Here is an 18258-nt window from a genome sequence, read left to right on the forward strand (position 1 = left end):
ATAAACAAACTAAAACCTGGGGTCAATACCCCACTTAATGTCACCCAAGATGCAAATTGGGGTCCCAGTATGGACAACACAGAAATACATAGCTGATAAACAGACAAATCCAGTTTATGGAATATATTTTTTTTTTAACATGCCATAATGAGCTTATGCGATTTATTTAGTTTATTTAGCCATGAAATACCAACCATTTTAACAGTGCTAATGGGTCACTTTTAATAAAATCACTTATCTAACATTGTGTATAATATGCACATATTCATAGTACTGTTTTAGAAAAATAACCCACAAGATGGGAAGTGAGGCACTTACTGAGTTGCGAAAATCTTGAGACCTTAAAATTGAGTCACTGTGGGTAAAGCTGGCTGAAGTCCATCCTTAACCCCATCCATCAACGGAAAGGGACCCCATAAACCCCTCAGTGACAAGATATATTGAGTGAAGGACCATTCTTAGCACTGCACTAACACTAGCATGATAGTGTGTGTTGTACTAGTATACTGTAGACACAGCACTGTGTATGGTTTTTAAAAACTGTTCATGCTTCCTGGCATGTTTTTTTTAAAGCACAGACCTTTTAGCACTTATTGTAAATGTACAGAGCTATATTTCTTTTTTTATCAGTGGAAAGTTTTGCTTTATCTTTTGCACCACTGTTCGCCCATCATCTACATTAAGATGTTTAATCAGTACTGTAATAATAACAAGATATTGTTTTACACTAGTATCAGTGTATCAGGCGCAGCGGTGTTGTTGGAATTGTAATGTGTATTACCTTAATGTAATTGCAGTTCTGAGCATGGTCCACAACCCAAATAATATCTGGTCATTGGGGGGGTCGAGTGAAGGTCCCTTTTCATTGATTGATGGTATAGTAAAGAGTGAAAGAGCAAGTGTGCAGAGCAACAGCTGGTCTACAGTCAGTAATTGTATACAACAAGGTGCACCCACATGGTAGTTGTAGCTCATAAAATGACCAATAAAGGCAAAGCATTACAAAGATTGTGTACATAGATACCCTGTCCTACAAGATATTGATTGGATGATTGGCTGATACAGTGGATTTAGAAAAAGTTACAAAGTGGTCACTATTAAGAAATTCCAGACACTTCCTGTTTATTTATTAATTTTTTGGTATCTTAAAAATATGAAGTACATGCAGACTACAGTAATACATACTGATAAATTCAGCACAAAGAAATAAAAGCTACTACACTGTACAGGATATTTGCCATAAGTATTGGTATATGCCAAAATGACCAAGTAGACAATGCCATTAGATAGTGTCTGTAGAATCACCCTCCATTAGAGAAACCTGTAAAATAAACAAATACATAAAAAAAAATATGCACTCCTAGTTAAGATGTGTAAACAAGATAGGACTGAAAAAGTATTTGGGTTTAAGGAGCTTAATTACATGCAGAAATCATTTTACATATCCAACCAATGTTGGAATTTAAATATTTAAAGCAAATAACAAATTGGTTTGTTACAATATTTGGCAACCCTGTGTTTGTGGATTCTTCCTTTTCAAACATATAAACACTGAGACTTCTTTAATGCTTGATGAGAATAAATATATAGAGCAAGGACTCCAAGAGTACTTCTAAATACGCTCACACAGCTTTTATCTGAAATATGTATTTTTTATTTTTAACTTTTTTTTTTTTTAGCCAAGAGAATGTGTCCTTTGTGTCATCCCATATTTATACCCTAGTAAAAAATAAAATCCTAATTGACTTCCTATAAATTGGGTGACATGATTGGCTATGTCTGAGGATGGGAGGAAGTGGCCAGGGGATTCCTCATTGCTGCTGCAATTATGGCCTCTGCTAGCTGGTTGAAGGCACTTGCATAGAATGGGAATAGAATTGAGATTAGTGTTGGAGGGTGCGTGCGTTAGGCCGAGCACTTCTCGGTCAGGGTTGGGGTCTGCAACAGTAGAGGAAAGATACAACTGGGTAGTTGAAAATTACAGGACTGGGGGAAAAAAAAAATGCAGGAATAGAATAAAAAAGGAATATATATTGTGGGACTGAGCAAACTTATAACAAAATCTTTTATCACTCTTTACCAAGAGTGCCAATAATTCTGTTCTAAATTATTATGTTCTAAATAAAATATTTACATATAACAATATATATAAAATGGTCTGAAATCCTCGTTTTATTCAATGTTTTAAGATTTTTGGGAACTACAGTAAGCTTATATATTGCTTAAATATTGCATATTTGTAGATATTTGCTTACTTTTGCATATTGACCAAAAAGGATTAAAGGTGCCATAACTTTTGCACATGCCAAAATTTGCTGTTTAATTTTTCCGATAATTCAGCAGATAAGTTTGTTCCCTGTAAAATGTTGAATTATTCCTACTTAAAAAAATTAACAAAAGCATGAAATTTGATCAGCGTTTTCCAAACGTTTGCATTGGAGTTACAGTAAAAGTAGAAAAATACTGATATGCAAAACCTCATGGTCGATGCAACGGAACTGCCAGGACCAGCGTGTGTTGTAGAGAAAAGGACGGAGGTCAAACCGGTTATCATCCGGACCGTAGCTCTCAGCATGGTAAGACGGTGTCACTGTGGTCATCTTGTGCCTGTTGACCGAGTACATCCTGAAGAAGTGCTTCACTTTCACAGCCACCTGATTAGACAGAATCCAACAAGCAAACTGGTAAAGCAAAGTTGTACCACCATCAGTAGTGACACAAATCCAAATCACTCTGCAAAACCCCATCAGTAATTTCATTTAAAGAATGGGAATGATGAAGTCTGAATCAATAATCGGGGCAGATTTGACCTGTGAAGGGGAGAAGCTCTCCTTCCATGAGTGAATGAGCTTGCAGAACATGCTGTACGGGCCGCACTTGGAGAGCTTCCTAAGCTTGCCGATCACAGACAGCTCTGAGTAGGTCATTCCCATATCGGCCTGAAAGACGGAAAGAGACAATGAATTGGTGTCAGCGATGAAGTTACAACATAACAATCTACGCTCAGTGAGCGATTTATTAGGTATACCTGCCTGGTACTTAAGTTCATTAACACCGTCACCCCCTTGTACTGGATTTATTGATCAAAAGGGAAGGGGGGTTGGACCCTTCTGAGCACTGAAATGACACTTGCATGTTAACGGCAATGTGGTGTGTCCTGTTCTGGTACGAGTGTATCAGGTGCAGCAGTGTTGTTGGGATTTTTTAAGTTCTGTTCAAACTCACTCGCCTTTTAACACTTAGGGTACAAATGTTCAGTGTGGGTTAATCTTCCTCTAGTCTTTCATCTGTGCACACTTTTGGATCACAGGACACTGTAGGTGTTTTATTTTTGGTTGGAGAACTATTGTTCTCCCAGCATTGACACTTGAGGTATTTAGACATCCCAACAACAGTGGTAAACTCATATGTCATTGCAGTGCTGAGAATGGTCCACCACACAAACAATATCCGAGAGTCCGTTTTTGATTGATAAATAGGATTTTCAGAGTGCGCTACATTCAGTAAATATATAAACCCATACTTATCCAAATATACTGTAGTATTTTTCTTAGACCCTTATAATTATCTGAATTCTCCTGTGTTTTTCTTTCTTAGTGACTCATCAGTACCTCGTCAGTCTGAGACACCTGGCCGTCAGTCAGTGGCTCGAGTTCTGCAGTGGGAGGAGCAGCCATGATGCTGCAGGACACAGAGGACAAAGAACACAGGACAGGATTTGACCAAGAGAAAATATCACAAACACGCTACAGCTTCCAGTACACTGAGCTGAGTTAGCATTATTGACGCAACAATACCTCTCTGAAAACTGAGCATTAGAAAGCATTATATACTGGCCAAAAGTATGTAGACACCTGACTATGAGTTTGCTGGCAAAATCAATTTAAACTCAAGGTCATTTTTATGAAACAATCTCTCTCAACAAGCTTTACTCTTCTGGGAAGGCTGTTGGTGGGGATTTGCCCATTCAGTCAAAAGAGCGTGTGAAGTCAGGCACTAATGTTGCCAGTGGTAAGGACTGGCTAGCAATCAATGATCAAATTAATTCCAAACTTGTTCAGTTGATGATTTCAGGGCTTTGTGCAGGCCACTGGAGTTTCTCCACACCACAGTCATCAGCATTTATTTATGGACCATGCTCCGTCTTGCTGGAACAGAAAGCCACATTTTCCTCAGTAGATGAAACAAGTTTAGATCAGAAGTCAGGAATACTGACTCGTCATTGTGTGACATTTAAGTCCCAAGGAACACAGCCCTAAACCAGTCCCCTAAACCAGTCCCCTAAACCAAAGGTGGCAGCATCCGGGAGCCACACTCAATTTACTACCATGTATAGCCAATTTTGAAAAGACTTTCAACAGATGTTAATACTCATTAACAGAGCTTCATCTGGATGTTCAGGTGGCGGAGCAGCCTGGGTCTTATTGGTATTACTAAACTGGGTAGTCTGAAATGTCTGAAGGAAAGAGGGTTATTACTACAGTGCCACTGCAAAAGTGACTCTTGTTTTTAGGTCACACATGTTACATGTGCTAGTTTGTGGCCCTTCTTTACCAGCATAAACATCATGAATGAAGTGGTTGAAAGTGCATTTGGGGGGTGGGAAGTACTGGAAAAAAAAACAGAAATGACTATACCTTTGACAGATGTTTACTCACCTCTTAAGAGCGGTAAGATGAAAGTGTTCTGCACAGTAAAGCAGGAAGCGCTTCAGGTCCATCTTACTGACTCCTCCGATAGGGTTAATATCAGCACTGGAGCAGTCATACTTAGTAAAATAGCCAGTCAAACTGAGAAAATAGAGAGTTTTCATTAATCTGCTTTTCATTAAATATGCTTTGCAGCTGATATGAGTTTTACTGTACAAACCTTTCATCCACATTTGCTGAACCAAGTACCAGAAGTCCACCAGGTTTCCCATTAGCCCACAGACAGAGCTGAGCAAAAAGGTAGGCCAAAACCATCCTGACTCGAGCCTGAAAGTAAAAAAAAAAGCAAGCTTCTTTTGTTATTTGGTTACCATTATTAAACGAATTAGTGTGAAATAACGAACACTGCACTGAAACGTGTACAGCTGAGGAGAAAAGTGTACATACATTTGTTTAAGCCCAAACATTAGGACCTCCCTACAAAAAAGTGCAAGGCAATGTCTAGTGATGGTCATGGATGTTTTACATTCTGGGCTGATGGTAGCTACACATAGTCCATGTGCTATGATCAGGTTTAAAGACCTCTAATGCTGTAATGCTGATAAGGTTTAAATCGTTATTTCCAGTCAACGGGGTAAACGTATCTCGAAAACAGGAAAGGGGGCTTACAGACAGCTGTGGTGAGTACCAACTGACAGTGAACCAAGAAGGGTTAAACCACAAGCTGTTAGGTGTTCAAGTGGTGGCCACCTCGTTGACTGGTGATGAGATGAACGAGTTACAACAAACAGTGCATCAAAACCTTCTGTGTGTGGGGCTGCGTAGTTGAAGGCCAGTCATGCCCATGCTAACAGGATGCACTGTAAGACCTTGCAACTTACAGAAGTTGACGGACCTGCTGGTAATGTCCTGGTACCAGATACCACAGGACTCCTATAGATGTCTTGTTGAGTCCATGCTCTAATAAGTCAGAGCTGTTTTGACAGCAGATCAGGCAGGTAGACCTAATGTTTTGGTTCATCGTATGTAATTGCAGTTCTGGATTTTTCAGTAGAGAAATATTAAAATATAAAAAATGTTTACTGTGGTTTTTTAACAATGTTTCCTGTTGCGTTTAAAATATACATACAGCTTATAAAATAATAATTTGATAGTGTAAAATTCTGTTATTTCAAGCTACACCAATTTGGCATGCATTCCTAATTCATCGTCAATGGTAACGATTGACACCTGGTGACACATGGTCCAACTAGTCCTATTCAGAAGTCACGCTACAACACTGAGTATTATAACATGCTCAGAAATCCCAAGATATCTTACCACTGTATGTAAATTTTTTTATTTCAACTGTGTGTAGCTGCACAGTTTGCTTTGTCAGTAAAATAGAAGACACTCAGCCAGGAAACCCAAATCTGAGTGTTAAACGGTTGAGTGTATGCGTGAACATTGTGGTGAGGTTGTGTTACACTGCAAGCAAATCTTCTTAAGAGAAATATATAGTCTGCACAATTTGCGCGGGCTTTTTTAAACCAAAAATAATACATTAAATGTATGTTAAATAATATAGATTTTGACATTAACTTAACAATTAATTAAAGTTTAATTTAGTAAAGTTTTTGCGTTATGGTGGGAAGTAGTTTAATGTCTAAGTAGTTTTTAATTAACTTAAATTCATACACTAAAATATTTGATAAATTCATATCTCAGTGATTCAAGACGGTGCAGAAAAAAAATTATTTTTAACAATAATAATATCTATATAATATTATCCCCATTTTTTAGTTGTGAACAGGCTGGTTGATTGGTTAAAAAATTGGATTCCGACTGTATGTTCATGCATGTGGAAACCGTTGCTTAATTGTTCCAGAATAACCCCCCTTCAGTGGTATGTCAAACTGACCCACTGAATACCTTTGGGATAAATTGAAATGTGAATTACAAACCAGGCCTTCTCATCCAATGTCAGTGTGACAGTATGTATGACAGGTTTCTGATTAAGAATAAGTCTCAAATATGTGATTCTGTACACATTCTCATGAGAGCCATGAGAGGAAGTTAACAAGCGTTAGTCACTCGCTCTTAGGAAAACCTTAATGAATGTTTAATTTAGACTGCATAAGACTGCATTTACGTTTTGCAACTCAATGCCGCCTGCACCATCCTGTTCATCAACTGTCATTTACATTTACATTTGTGGCATTTAACAGATGCTTTTACACTTATCACTGAATACAGTTCAAGCAATTCGAGCAATTGTGGATAAAGGACCTTGCTCAGGGGCCCGACAGTGACAACTTGGCTATGGTGTGGCTTGAACTTGCAACCTTATGATTATTAGTCCAGTACCTTAACGCTCAGCTACCATTGCCCTGTCATGTGCCTCCTTGTGCACATGCACATTAGTAGCCTGCTGCTACTTTTTCCCACCATGGGTGAGGCCTCACACCAATTGCTTAGCTGGCTCCTCAGTCAGTGATGGAGAAAGCATATAGCAGCAGCAGAGAGCAGAAACTCAGTCAACCTTCCCACCCTTAAGCAAGGCCAGTTGTGCTTGTTGGACGTTGAGATTCAAACTCGGATCTGAATCTCAACGTGCTAGCACATTAGACCACTGCACCACCCGAGCACCGTACATACATATAGAGTTGCATTTAGACTTCAGGATTATTTTTCTTTGTTTTAATTTAGTTTTTCTTTGTTTCTTTCTTTTAATAAAATCATAGCCAAGTATAGAAATTCAAATCGAATCATAATCTGAGTGGATCATTACATTCATGTATTCTACCTATGATGTTTACAGTTTCTGGGAGAAAAGCAGATACCAACCTGCACATTCTGCAGAGCCAGGTTTTCCCTGTTGCACCCTCCATTTGCACGAAACTTGGGCCACTTTCCCATCACCACAGAGAAAATTCCCAGAATGCCTTTCACTGCCATGTCAATGTTGATGTTAAGATGATTACTATCAGGAGACAGAAATAAGTAAAAGTAAAACGTTAGGAAACGATCATTCAATTATTTCACGAGTCTAACCAATTATATATGTGGTGTCCTTTTAGAATTTCTTAACCTTTAAATATAATATAAAATGACTTTTAGAGCAGTATTGCTCTAAAGCAAATCCTTTTAGCAAAGTCCTTTAAGTGTTCTGTCTGACCTGCCGATCTGGGCTGCCAGGTCTTTAGCTCGGTCACGGGTACCCTCAGAGGAGTTTTCACTGGCCATATAGCAGGTGGTAAAGAGGCGTCCACAGAGCTCCCGTGGGTCTTCAGGCCTGTATGATGGGTCACTCACCACCCGTTGAACATCCTTCAACACTTGAACATCTGGAAAAGATGCAGGAGTGAGATTAGGAGAAGTGAGATTTAAAAAAAATGTGTTTTTGTAAAACATGTCATTAAAAAAACAAAACACTAGGCAAGGTGCACCGTTATCTGAAAGAAGGTTAGACGGGTAAAGTTACTGAATGCTTCTTTACACCAGCCAGCAGTGGATGGTCACAGACAGCTGTGCCATGTACAGAGATATAGGGTATGCACCGAGTGCTCATTCACCACTCATGATGGTGTCTCAACTAGGCAGCAGGAGTCACTGTTACAGTGGCAATAAGAAGTACACCTATCCAGCTTTTCCTCTCTAAAACACAATCAACTGTGTCTGTGTGGTGCCCAACCAGGCCAGTAGCACTGCTGAGTCCACCACAGCTTTTTTAAAGAATTGTCTACATTTTTTACCTTATTTGCAAGAGTAGAACAATTACATATGCAAATGTATTCGTATAGTGCTTCTGAAATTGACATTGTCTTAAAGCAACTTCATAGATTCTAGGACGAAAAACCCTTATTGAGCAAGCCGAGGGCAAGATTGGCAACAAAAAAACTCCCTACATAAGGAAGGAATCAAACTTAACAGGGAGCCATCCTTCTTGGGTGGCCTAGAGTAAATTTGGAGGAAAACATGAACCAGTGTGTTTTTAAGACCAATTCCAGAGTAAAACAGCACACTGAGTGACAATAGACAATCTAGCAAATACTCTACATATGATAGTGAATACTACTGTACATTAATTTGTGTAATCATTTATCATTTTTTAATCCATCACATGAAAAGTTTTATTACTTGTTGCACTTATTCAGTCACAGACCTCTGCAACTGTGGGTTTGTAAATGCTACCATGTGTAGTACTTACTGCCATCTTTTATCGCCTGGCACACCAGTGTGCACATGGAGTAGACGATGCAGGCAGATGAGGCGCTGTCTACCCCCCCACTGAGAGGAAGCAGGAAACCAGCCTGAAACCACAGACTTCATGAAGCATCCAGCTGAGGCTTATTCATCAAAACGAGACACAGACACACAAACACCAACATACAGAGTGGGAAACAAGTATTAAACCACTGTATGTATTAACGTACTAATGGAATTAAATTGTGAGGGATAATACTTTGCTCTACTTATTTGCTTTGTCTTTGTTTATTCACACATATAAATATGATTTTTAATTGCAGTCAAAGCATAGTATGTGTAAACTTAACAGTGGTTAAATACAGGTTTCTTCTGCTGTAAAACAAAACTCTTACCTGACCACTCCGAGTTAAATAGTCCCACAACCAGCAGGCTGGACCAAGACTATGGAAAAAATACAGGTACTATAAATTGACAGACATAACACATTACACCTAGTAATGCAATGATTATAGATATAATTAGCAACTTAATAAAAAAAATATTCTATAATTCTTATGACAATTCTATACTAAATACAATATACTATCAGCACTGGTGGTGCAGTGGACTATTACGCTAGTCCATCACAACAGAGATCCACATTTAAATCTCAGCAGTGCTATCTGCCAGCCGAGCGTCTACAAAGACATGATCCAGGCATTGTCTGGGATACAAATTGGAGAATGCCATGCTCAGTGTTTCCAGTTTGAACCGGACATGCCACAGGGGCAGACAGGTAAGTCAAGCACAAGCACTCAGTGTCTATGAGGCCAGTTTGTTGCAGCATGTTCAGAATGAGGGCTGGTATTGTCTTGCTGAAATAATCATGGACCTAAAATCCCAATATACACCTTCATATCAATGATAAATTCACATATATGCAGTTTACCTATGCCATGGCTACTGGTGCACCCCCATACCTTGACAAGTTGGCTATTACTTTAATAATAATAAGTACTCCAGATGTTGAAAGATGTTTATTTATTTATATGTTATTTGCAGTCATGCATTGATAAATGTTCCCTTTTGACTGATTGCAAACAAAGTTGGCTTAAGTCTGAGCCTTCGGTATACCCAATCATGATACCCTTACCTGATACCTATTTACCTGCTTATTGTGGAATTATTGTGGACTAGAATATTCTATGAACTTTTTACTCTAATTTTGCCTCTGTCGCAACTTTATGTGTTGCAGGCATTGAATTCAAAGTGTGTTTATATTTCCAAAGCACAATCAATTTGGTCAGCCAAGATATTACAAGTCATTTTGTCAGTCTAATAAGGGTTCAAGTGAACTAATAAATAGTAAAATGTCCCAACATTTCTGGAAACGTGGGTAGAATATAGTACAACTAATGACAATGTATTATGTTTGTACTTTGTATAAAATGTTCTTGGCTTAAGAATCCTGCCTGTTATCAGCAGGTGCCATGTTAAGTGTGTGTTGTTTTGCATAATCGTTAGTTGCAGCCCTAGTTTACCATCTCAGTCTTGAACTCTAGAAGTTGCCATTTTTGCCTTTTTTGACTGAGCACTTGTATCTTAACACATATGATGTAAATTACCTAATCTCCTCCTCGGGAGTGTGAAAGACCCAGTCGACCGGCTGATGTGTGGGTAAGAAGACGTTGTTGCAGTCCGACAATGAGAAATCGACCTTAATTCTCTGATAAGGTTTGTGTTCATACTCCTGCAGAACGACCAACAGTCGGACAAAGAGAAAAAGCAGGGATGAGTTCTGGGACTTAAACATTTGACAAAACTGTGTGAAGTGGGAGGTCATCTCACCATGTGCGGGTGACATCTTTCTCCTCGGTAGCTGCGCACATCCTCTAGATCAAGAGTGGCTGTAAGGACCTCCTGTAAAGTGAATAACAAGTTATTAAGAAATGTCTTCATGAATATTTTCACATAAAATTTTACACTACAATTACTACCTGTTATGACTCAACATCGACCACACTGGGGGCAAGACAGGAATACCCTGGATGGGGTGCCAAAACATCACGGGGTTTTAGCCAGGCGCCCCCCTTAGACAAATCCAATCATGCATAGCAGCGTTTTTCAAACTTTTTTTTTAAGTGACCCACCCACAATCTGTTGTTATGATTTTTACCTTGAGCCAGTCAACATAAACAATGTATCAAAACAAAACACAAAAGAAAATATACTTAATTAATCAAATTGGTGGCAATCTGGTCCCACTGTGGTTTAGAAGATGTTATGTAAAGCCTTCACAAGGGGCGTTCATGTACAAGTTCATTTTGTGTTACGTGCTTGGTAAAATTTGTTTATTTAATTATTATTATTTTTCTAAATTGTATTATTTTTTTGGCTTGCGACCCTTGCCCCAGGGTTTTAAACAAAAAACCTTATGTATAGCACTGCTAAGATTCGAACACAGATCTTTTCAGTGGTGGGCTAGCGTGGTGATCTCTGCGCCACCTGAGCACCTTAATCAAGACCAATTCAAGCAAAGTGCTTGCAAAAGAAGGGAATCAGGAAAAGAGGCTCATCCAGAGCACAGTCCTAGAACTGCTTTTAAGCATCACCCCTAAGTGCAGCAAGTGACGTTTGATGAGAGGCAAAAAATGCTTTGAAGTGTACGTAGATCAAAGAGAACTACATTTTGTCAACCTGCACCTGCCCACTTTGGTTATGGCCAGTTAAGATGTTACAGTAAATGTTCCTTATTTGCAAAAGTAGAAAGACTCAAGTGCACTTTTAAGTTTTATACTGTCATGTCCATCTTTCTGCTTTCGTCTGTCTATAAACTCCATCCTCTATGATCAGTGCTTCAGTTGAACACCACTTCTCAGTCTGCATTGTTGCAGGCTTTAAAAGAAGAGCATCCAAAGTAGGTAAAGCAAACTAATGAGCCCCCTTTAGAATGCCATATTTAGAAATGAGACCCCCATGACCTTCAGACTTCACAGCTATGTGCAAATTACGACTACAAGCGAATAATTGAATATTTAAGGATCTGAATATATTAAAAGGTACACTGGTCAATATTTAACAGTTTTTATCACTGCAAAGTAGGTAGAATAACCCAGGGAATCCAAAATCAAAGCAATCAAATGTTATTCAACCAAGAAAACAGAAGCTGAAAAAAGTCTGGCTGGCATGCTTGCTTTTCTTTTGTTAATACGGTGTATACACGCCCCAGTGTCCTCACAAATAAAAACAAGGCAAGAATTTAGCTGCTCATGATTTGATGGTTGCAGGAAAAACATGATCTGCTGCTGTAATTCAGCTTTTAACCACTAGAGCCAAAATTCTACCCTATGTGGATTTAATTTGTTGACAATTTATTATTTAGCATCGTCTACAGACACATTCCAAAAGCTTGTAGAACGTCCAGAGGAGCAGAAACTGGTATACAGCTCTTATAGCCAAAAAGTGGGAGGAACTCCAATAATGTGAGATCAAAGTTTTGGAATGGGATGTTCAACAAGCTCATTGCAATATGTCCACATACTTTTGGCCATACAGTGTGAGTTTGATACAGCTCTTACCACGTCATCAAGAGAGAACTGGGCTCCTTGGGCTACAATGTCTCCATTGATGGCGATCATAGAGCACCCGTCATAGTACAGTCGATCTCCGTCACAACCTTTCTGATTAGCAAACAGATAGATCCCTCCACTCTGTAACACACATACAGGTTCAAAAACAAACTGTTTGCTATCAATGGCTAAAATGTGATCAAAATGCAACATTTTACTACATCACACAGGAAACTGACATGTCAGTGGGTGTAAAGCTAATACAGGTAATTTCAAGACGTTTTTAGGGCTTAGATGGTGGGTGGCTTTGACATGATGGGTCAGGGCTCCTACAGTATTTACTTACTTATTTATTAGGCCTTTTAACGTCATGTTTTACACACTTTGACTACATTAATGACAATAAAGGTAATAACTGGTTACACAAGATTCATCAGTTCAAGTTTTTAATGTCAAACACAGTCATGGACAACTTTGTATCTCTAATTCATCTCACTTGAATGTCTTTGTACTGTGGAAAGAAAACTGGAGTTCCCGGAGGAAACCCACACAGACATGAGAAGAACATGCAAACTCCACAGAGAAAGGACCCAAACCACTCCACCTAGGAATTCAGCCCAGGACCTTCTTCCTGTGTGGCAACAGTGCTACCCACCGAGCAACCGTGCCGTCCCCAGGGCTCCTACAGAAGGGAGTGGGGTGTATATATAGCACATATAAGCCTTGGCACAGTTTTTACTTCGGATGCCCTTCCTGATTCAGCCCTCTTTTTTTTATCCGGGCTTGGGACCAGCACTGACAGTGCACTGCCAAGTGCTCCACCCAATGTCTTGGCTGTTTCGGCCATCCCCGCCTCCACCAAACACTAGCCAATTATATCCGTTCAGACACCCAGCCAGCTGTAGGCTATAAAGTGGTAATAAAGATAAAAACTGGGGAGATCAGGTGGCACAAAAGATTTAATATGCTAGCCTGCGCTCACAGCATTCACTCTGGCAAGTTGAAGTGCGGTTTTAGGTAGATATGATGTGGATGTTTTATATAATAAAGAGTTTTTAAAACATTTATAATTATTATTATTTATTTGCACTTTTCATGCTAATCAGCGATGTGAAATGCAATCTTTCTACCCAATGGGTGACATGTTGTGGTGCGGCCAAAACCTTACAAACGAAATGATTTCTCGTTCTAGCAGAGCCAGCTAGTGGTGGACAGCAAAACAGCTTCTGGTTATAACTGGGCGCACAAATGCGTCTCAGTACTGTGAGAAAAATGTGTATGTAACTGACCTTTGTGGTGGCTGACTTCACTAAGTTGACCCTGTGGTCAGCCTTGCGTAGCTCGTGGTAGCTGGCAGAGGAATTTGTAAAAATCTCGACACCGTCCAAACCCATGTCAACATGAGGGCTGAAAAACAATCACCACAAAAGCACAGGATGCAGTTTAAGAAGAAAAGTACAGTTTGTTTAGAATGTTGACCTACATTCTGCACATACGCATTTGCAAAAAACATCTGGGCACAATGTAAATGGAATCGTGTCCTTGTTTGATGGTAAGAGTGGAAGATGATGGTCAGCAGCAAGATGGATGAATACATTCATTCATTGTCTTTTTTTTAGCACCGCTTCATCATATTCAGGGTCACTCTGGCTCTGATTCATTGGGCGAAAGGTAGGAAACACCCTGGACAGGTCATCAATCCATCACAGGGTAATGGATACAATAGGTGGAGTAATTAACAACAATGTTCTGATCGTCAAGAATTGGAATTGACTTGACGGCACTTAATAACAAGTTTAACAGTGTAAGTCCCTATGTCTGAATTTACGGTAGACATTACGCATTCACTCCGTTAATAGTCCAAAACACTATCTGTAGTTGGGCACCCAAGTCAAAACCCTACCCACGACCTCAGATTTGTGGCAAGTGGCTAAGCCTTGACACATGCTTGCTCACTAAGAACTACTCTTTGTCTAGATGTTTTTAATAACAGAATAACAGCTGTATGTACAGTTTGGACGTTTGGTGCCGTACCTCCTGGGGTTCCACAGCTCAGCACAGATCTCACTTCCTATACATGTGTCCACAGTTGAGAGAACTGCATCCCCAAACGGTACTGTCACCTGAAAAAAATGTACATTTCAAAACAGGTGCTCAAACTTTTATAAAATATATATTATTTCTTATGTACAGTCAGCTCCAGAAATTTTGCCATATTTAGTAAAGATTTCAAAAGAGCTTCGATGTAAATTAGTCATTTTTGATTTATTTTGCAAAATCACATAATAATTACTAAACATTTTCCAAATATCTATTTATATTTAAAATATCTAAGAGACTACACAACTGTATTTTGTCTTTATGTACAGCGAGGAGGGTGGTAAGAGAGGCAAAAAAGACAGTAGCATTGTGGAGCCACCAAGTCTCCTAAAACAACTATTAATCTTCCTCTATAGTAACAAACTATACAAACATACCAGAAGAAAATCCTTTTTTTACTTAACCAAATAAAGACGCTTCCATTTTATTAAATATTATTAAGATTGTAATGGATTTATATTCTTTACTTTATTAAAGAGGATAAACTATAGGGTAAACAACCACTGATTACAGAAACCCATTGGTTGTCTGTTAACCCTGCATAAAAGCAGAAAAGTCATGATTCTGGCATGTCAGTACTCCAAGGGTTTTTGTGTGTGTTTTTGGCACCAAGGTGTGAATAAAAGACTTTTCCAGTGTTGTCCTTTACCTGTCCAGTCACATCCTGAATCATTCTGGGCAAAAAGTACTCCTCAGTGTGTCTGTAAAAAATATAGCATACTCCTATTATTCACGCTGGTTAATTATGCATGACTGATATTAAATGCACTCTGTTATTTGCACTGTTTGTACCTGGGTTGACTCCAAGGAGAAAACCAACGAAATTCCCTGTTGTTGCCATAATTGGCCAAAAGCATTTTGGGTCTGATCAGTAATATCTTTCTATCATGGGGAGAAAAAAAAGCAAAATCCACAATAAGCTTTATTTGTAAAATCTTACCAGGATTAGCTAACGGTCATGTCACCGATGATCAGAAATATCTGTCACTTAAAAGGAAATACAGTAACTGATTATACTTATTTAGTGACGATACCAAAGACTGACTTGTTCAGGAACAGGACTCTGCAGTTATAGCGAACATTGTGATGCATAACGGGCCTGTGAAAAGAAGAGAAAATACCTAATGAGTCTCAAAACACATGCAGTGTTGGTCATATCTGCTGGTTTTTGTTGCCAGTTTAAAAATGTCAAGACATAAACCATTCCTAAACCATCATGGTCGCGGCTGTGCACAGTGGATCCACCAGGAAACACTGGGCACAGGGCAGGAATACACTGAATCCATGACAGGGCTTCGTCTATCCCATCCCCGTCCACGTCCCATCATTTTAACACTCACATGCCGACATCGCAGATAATGTCCTGGGTCTCTGGTGCCTCCAGCAGCTGCTTGAGCACTTGGAAGCAGTGCAGAAGTGTGTCCGATTCGTAGAAGTGATCTGCACATCCATACCCACTGTAAATGGAAAGGTTGGTTATAATAAGCAGGGTCTTTGATTGTCACTGCTGATTATACACATATACGTATACATGCACAGTGTTTATTTGTAAGAGACCTAATATTGGGTTTCTGACTTGTCCAATAGCAAAGCGTTGCACATAGTGGAACTGTGTATAGCAACATGATGTAGTTTACATTTACATTTTCTGCATTTAGCAGATGCTCTTATCCAGAGCGACTTACAGAAGTGCTTCCATAGTAAACATTTCATTTCTCAAGTTTTAGTAAACAACATTCGAATAACACAAATCTGCTGAAACCTGTTAGAACCAAAGTGTTGGGGTTTTTTTGGAAATGGAAAAAAAAATGTTAGTAAATAAGTACAAGTCAGCTTAGTAAAAAGGTGGGTTTTTAATCGTTTTTTTAGACAGCAAGAGACTCAGATGTTCGGACAGACAGAGGAAGTTCATTCCACCACTTGGGTGCTAGGTGCTAGTTGTTGTGCCTAATTATTATAATGAAGTTATATAATGTATAGCTTTATATTAAAAAACACTTACCAGATTTCCAGTTCTGGTCCCAGTCTGTACTTGGCTCCTTTAGATTTGGCTATTTCTATACCTGTATAAAAACAATGTTTGTTAATATTGACTTGAGCTATTTTCACCTAGATCAGATGCTTCTGACAGCCATTAACAGGCATCCTGCATGCTAATTACATTTAGTAATGAAATTTTAGTTGCTAATGCTGATTACATTTTTGCCCACTCTGTCTGGCAGAAATGATCAAGTTACACCAAACCAAAGCCGTCCTAAAACAGAATCAATGTATGTCTTGACAGTTAGATTCAAGATTTGACACAACAAAACAGCTCCAGAACACAATACTACCACCACTAAGCTTGACCACAGGTACAGTGCTGCTGGGTTTAAAGGACTTAACCCTTTATCTTCAAACATACTTCTGGTAATTGTGACCATATAATTGCTATTTCATTTAACATAATCAGCAACAAACTTCCTTCAGGGAAGTTTGGGTGCTATTTTTTTATTATAATGTTTAGCCTCTGTAAACAGTAACACCTGTGTTTTGGCATCTTCTACTACATGGCAGACCAGGCACGGTGGCTAAGCGGGTAGCACTGTCGCCTTACAGCAAGAAGGTCCTGGGTTCGATCCCCAGGTGTGGCGGTCCGGGTCCTTTCTGTGTGGAGTTTGCATGTTCTCCCCATGTCTGCGTGGGTTTACTCCGGGTGCTCCGGTTTCCTCATACAATCCAAAGACATGCAAGAGGGGTGAATTGGAGATACTAAATTGGCCATGTCTGTGTTCGATGTAACCTTGTGAGCTGATGAACCTTGTGTAATGAGTAACTACAGTTCCTGTCATGAATGTAACCAGTGCAAAACATGACGTTAAAATTCTAATAAACAAACAAACAAACAAACAAACATGTCAGACCACTTTTCTGAGAGTTCTTGGATTACATTTGATCCCAACCTTGGCAAATAGACCACTGTTCCATGTACTTGATAGTTATTGATATTTTTGGTTCATATCCTCATGGAATCTAAAGTTGCACAGATGTAGTTGCCACATCTATGACTTACTTGGAAATCTCAGTGCTTTCCTATTGTAATAATTGTGTTTTAGTATAAATGGTGCAGGTAAAGTCCTCATTATATGGGCACAAATAAGACACCAGCTATATTCAATTGAAATCAATAGCAAGAAATCAGGTCATTCCACAAAGTCAAAAGATAAAACTGTTTAAGCTTAAGCTTTAAGCTTGGTGTTCAGTGACAGAAATATGTTCAGTCACAATAAAGATTAGTTGCAGTAATAATAAAATGTAAAGACTGCGATGCCATACATGTTATTTACAAGAACAAGTGAACGTTTTACTAACTCAAAATGCAGAGCTTACTTTTCAGTATTCTTTGCAAATTACCGTCGAAATCTAAAGCCCACTGATTAAGAGAACAAGTCGCTACTGTGACTTTCCGACCCATCCTGTCGAATATTCAAGTTCATTCAACTAAACTCACACCGTGCAGAACTCACGTTACATGCAGCAATTTCTGCATATAGACTTCCGGTTTGCAGAATTACAGTAAATCTCACCCTGGAGTGTAAAATTACTTTAGTTCATGCTAAATAATTGGCGAAATCTACACACAATCTACCGTAACAAACAATAGTGACATTTTAAACTATTTGCCGTAAGATATAAATAAATCAAAAGACTTTTACCGTAATAATAAAAGTAAATCTACAGACTATTTACCGTAATTACAGAAGTAAATCTACAGACTATTTACCGTAATTACA

The 18258-nt window shown here is 38.9% G+C and overlaps 1 protein-coding gene across 1 annotated transcript; it reads right to left on the reverse strand.

Moving 5' to 3' along the window:
* Positions 1 to 1097: 1097 nt before the first annotated feature.
* Positions 1098 to 17939, reverse strand: nadsyn1 (NAD synthetase 1). Its single transcript, XM_063013396.1, has 21 exons — positions 17879 to 17939; positions 16488 to 16584; positions 15826 to 15942; positions 15531 to 15584; positions 15278 to 15367; positions 15135 to 15186; positions 14420 to 14508; positions 13675 to 13792; positions 12395 to 12526; positions 10665 to 10736; positions 10442 to 10566; positions 9230 to 9278; positions 8839 to 8941; positions 7807 to 7975; positions 7476 to 7611; positions 4870 to 4976; positions 4659 to 4790; positions 3612 to 3681; positions 2811 to 2939; positions 2478 to 2654; positions 1098 to 1321 (listed from the first exon to the last, which is right to left on the reverse strand). Exons 1-21 carry the CDS (start codon positions 17937 to 17939, stop codon positions 1283 to 1285), a joined length of 2118 nt encoding a protein of 705 aa, XP_062869466.1. The 3' UTR covers positions 1098 to 1282.
* Positions 17940 to 18258: the final 319 nt, after the last annotated feature.

Source organism: Trichomycterus rosablanca, chromosome 17 (assembly GCF_030014385.1).
Source record: "Trichomycterus rosablanca isolate fTriRos1 chromosome 17, fTriRos1.hap1, whole genome shotgun sequence".
NCBI lineage: Eukaryota > Metazoa > Chordata > Actinopteri > Siluriformes > Trichomycteridae > Trichomycterus > Trichomycterus rosablanca.

Coding starts and splice junctions, on each gene's coding strand:
- nadsyn1 (XM_063013396.1), bottom strand. CDS start 17,939: ATGGGTCGGAAAGTCACAGTAGCGACTTGTTCTCTTAATCAGTGGGCT. Junction 16,585..17,878: donor GTGGGCTTTAGATTTCGACG/GTAATTTGCAAA, acceptor AGGTGAAAATAG/CTCAAGTCAATATTAACAAA. Junction 10,567..10,664: donor AAAGATGTCACCCGCACATG/GTGAGATGACCT, acceptor GTCGTTCTGCAG/GAGTATGAACACAAACCTTA.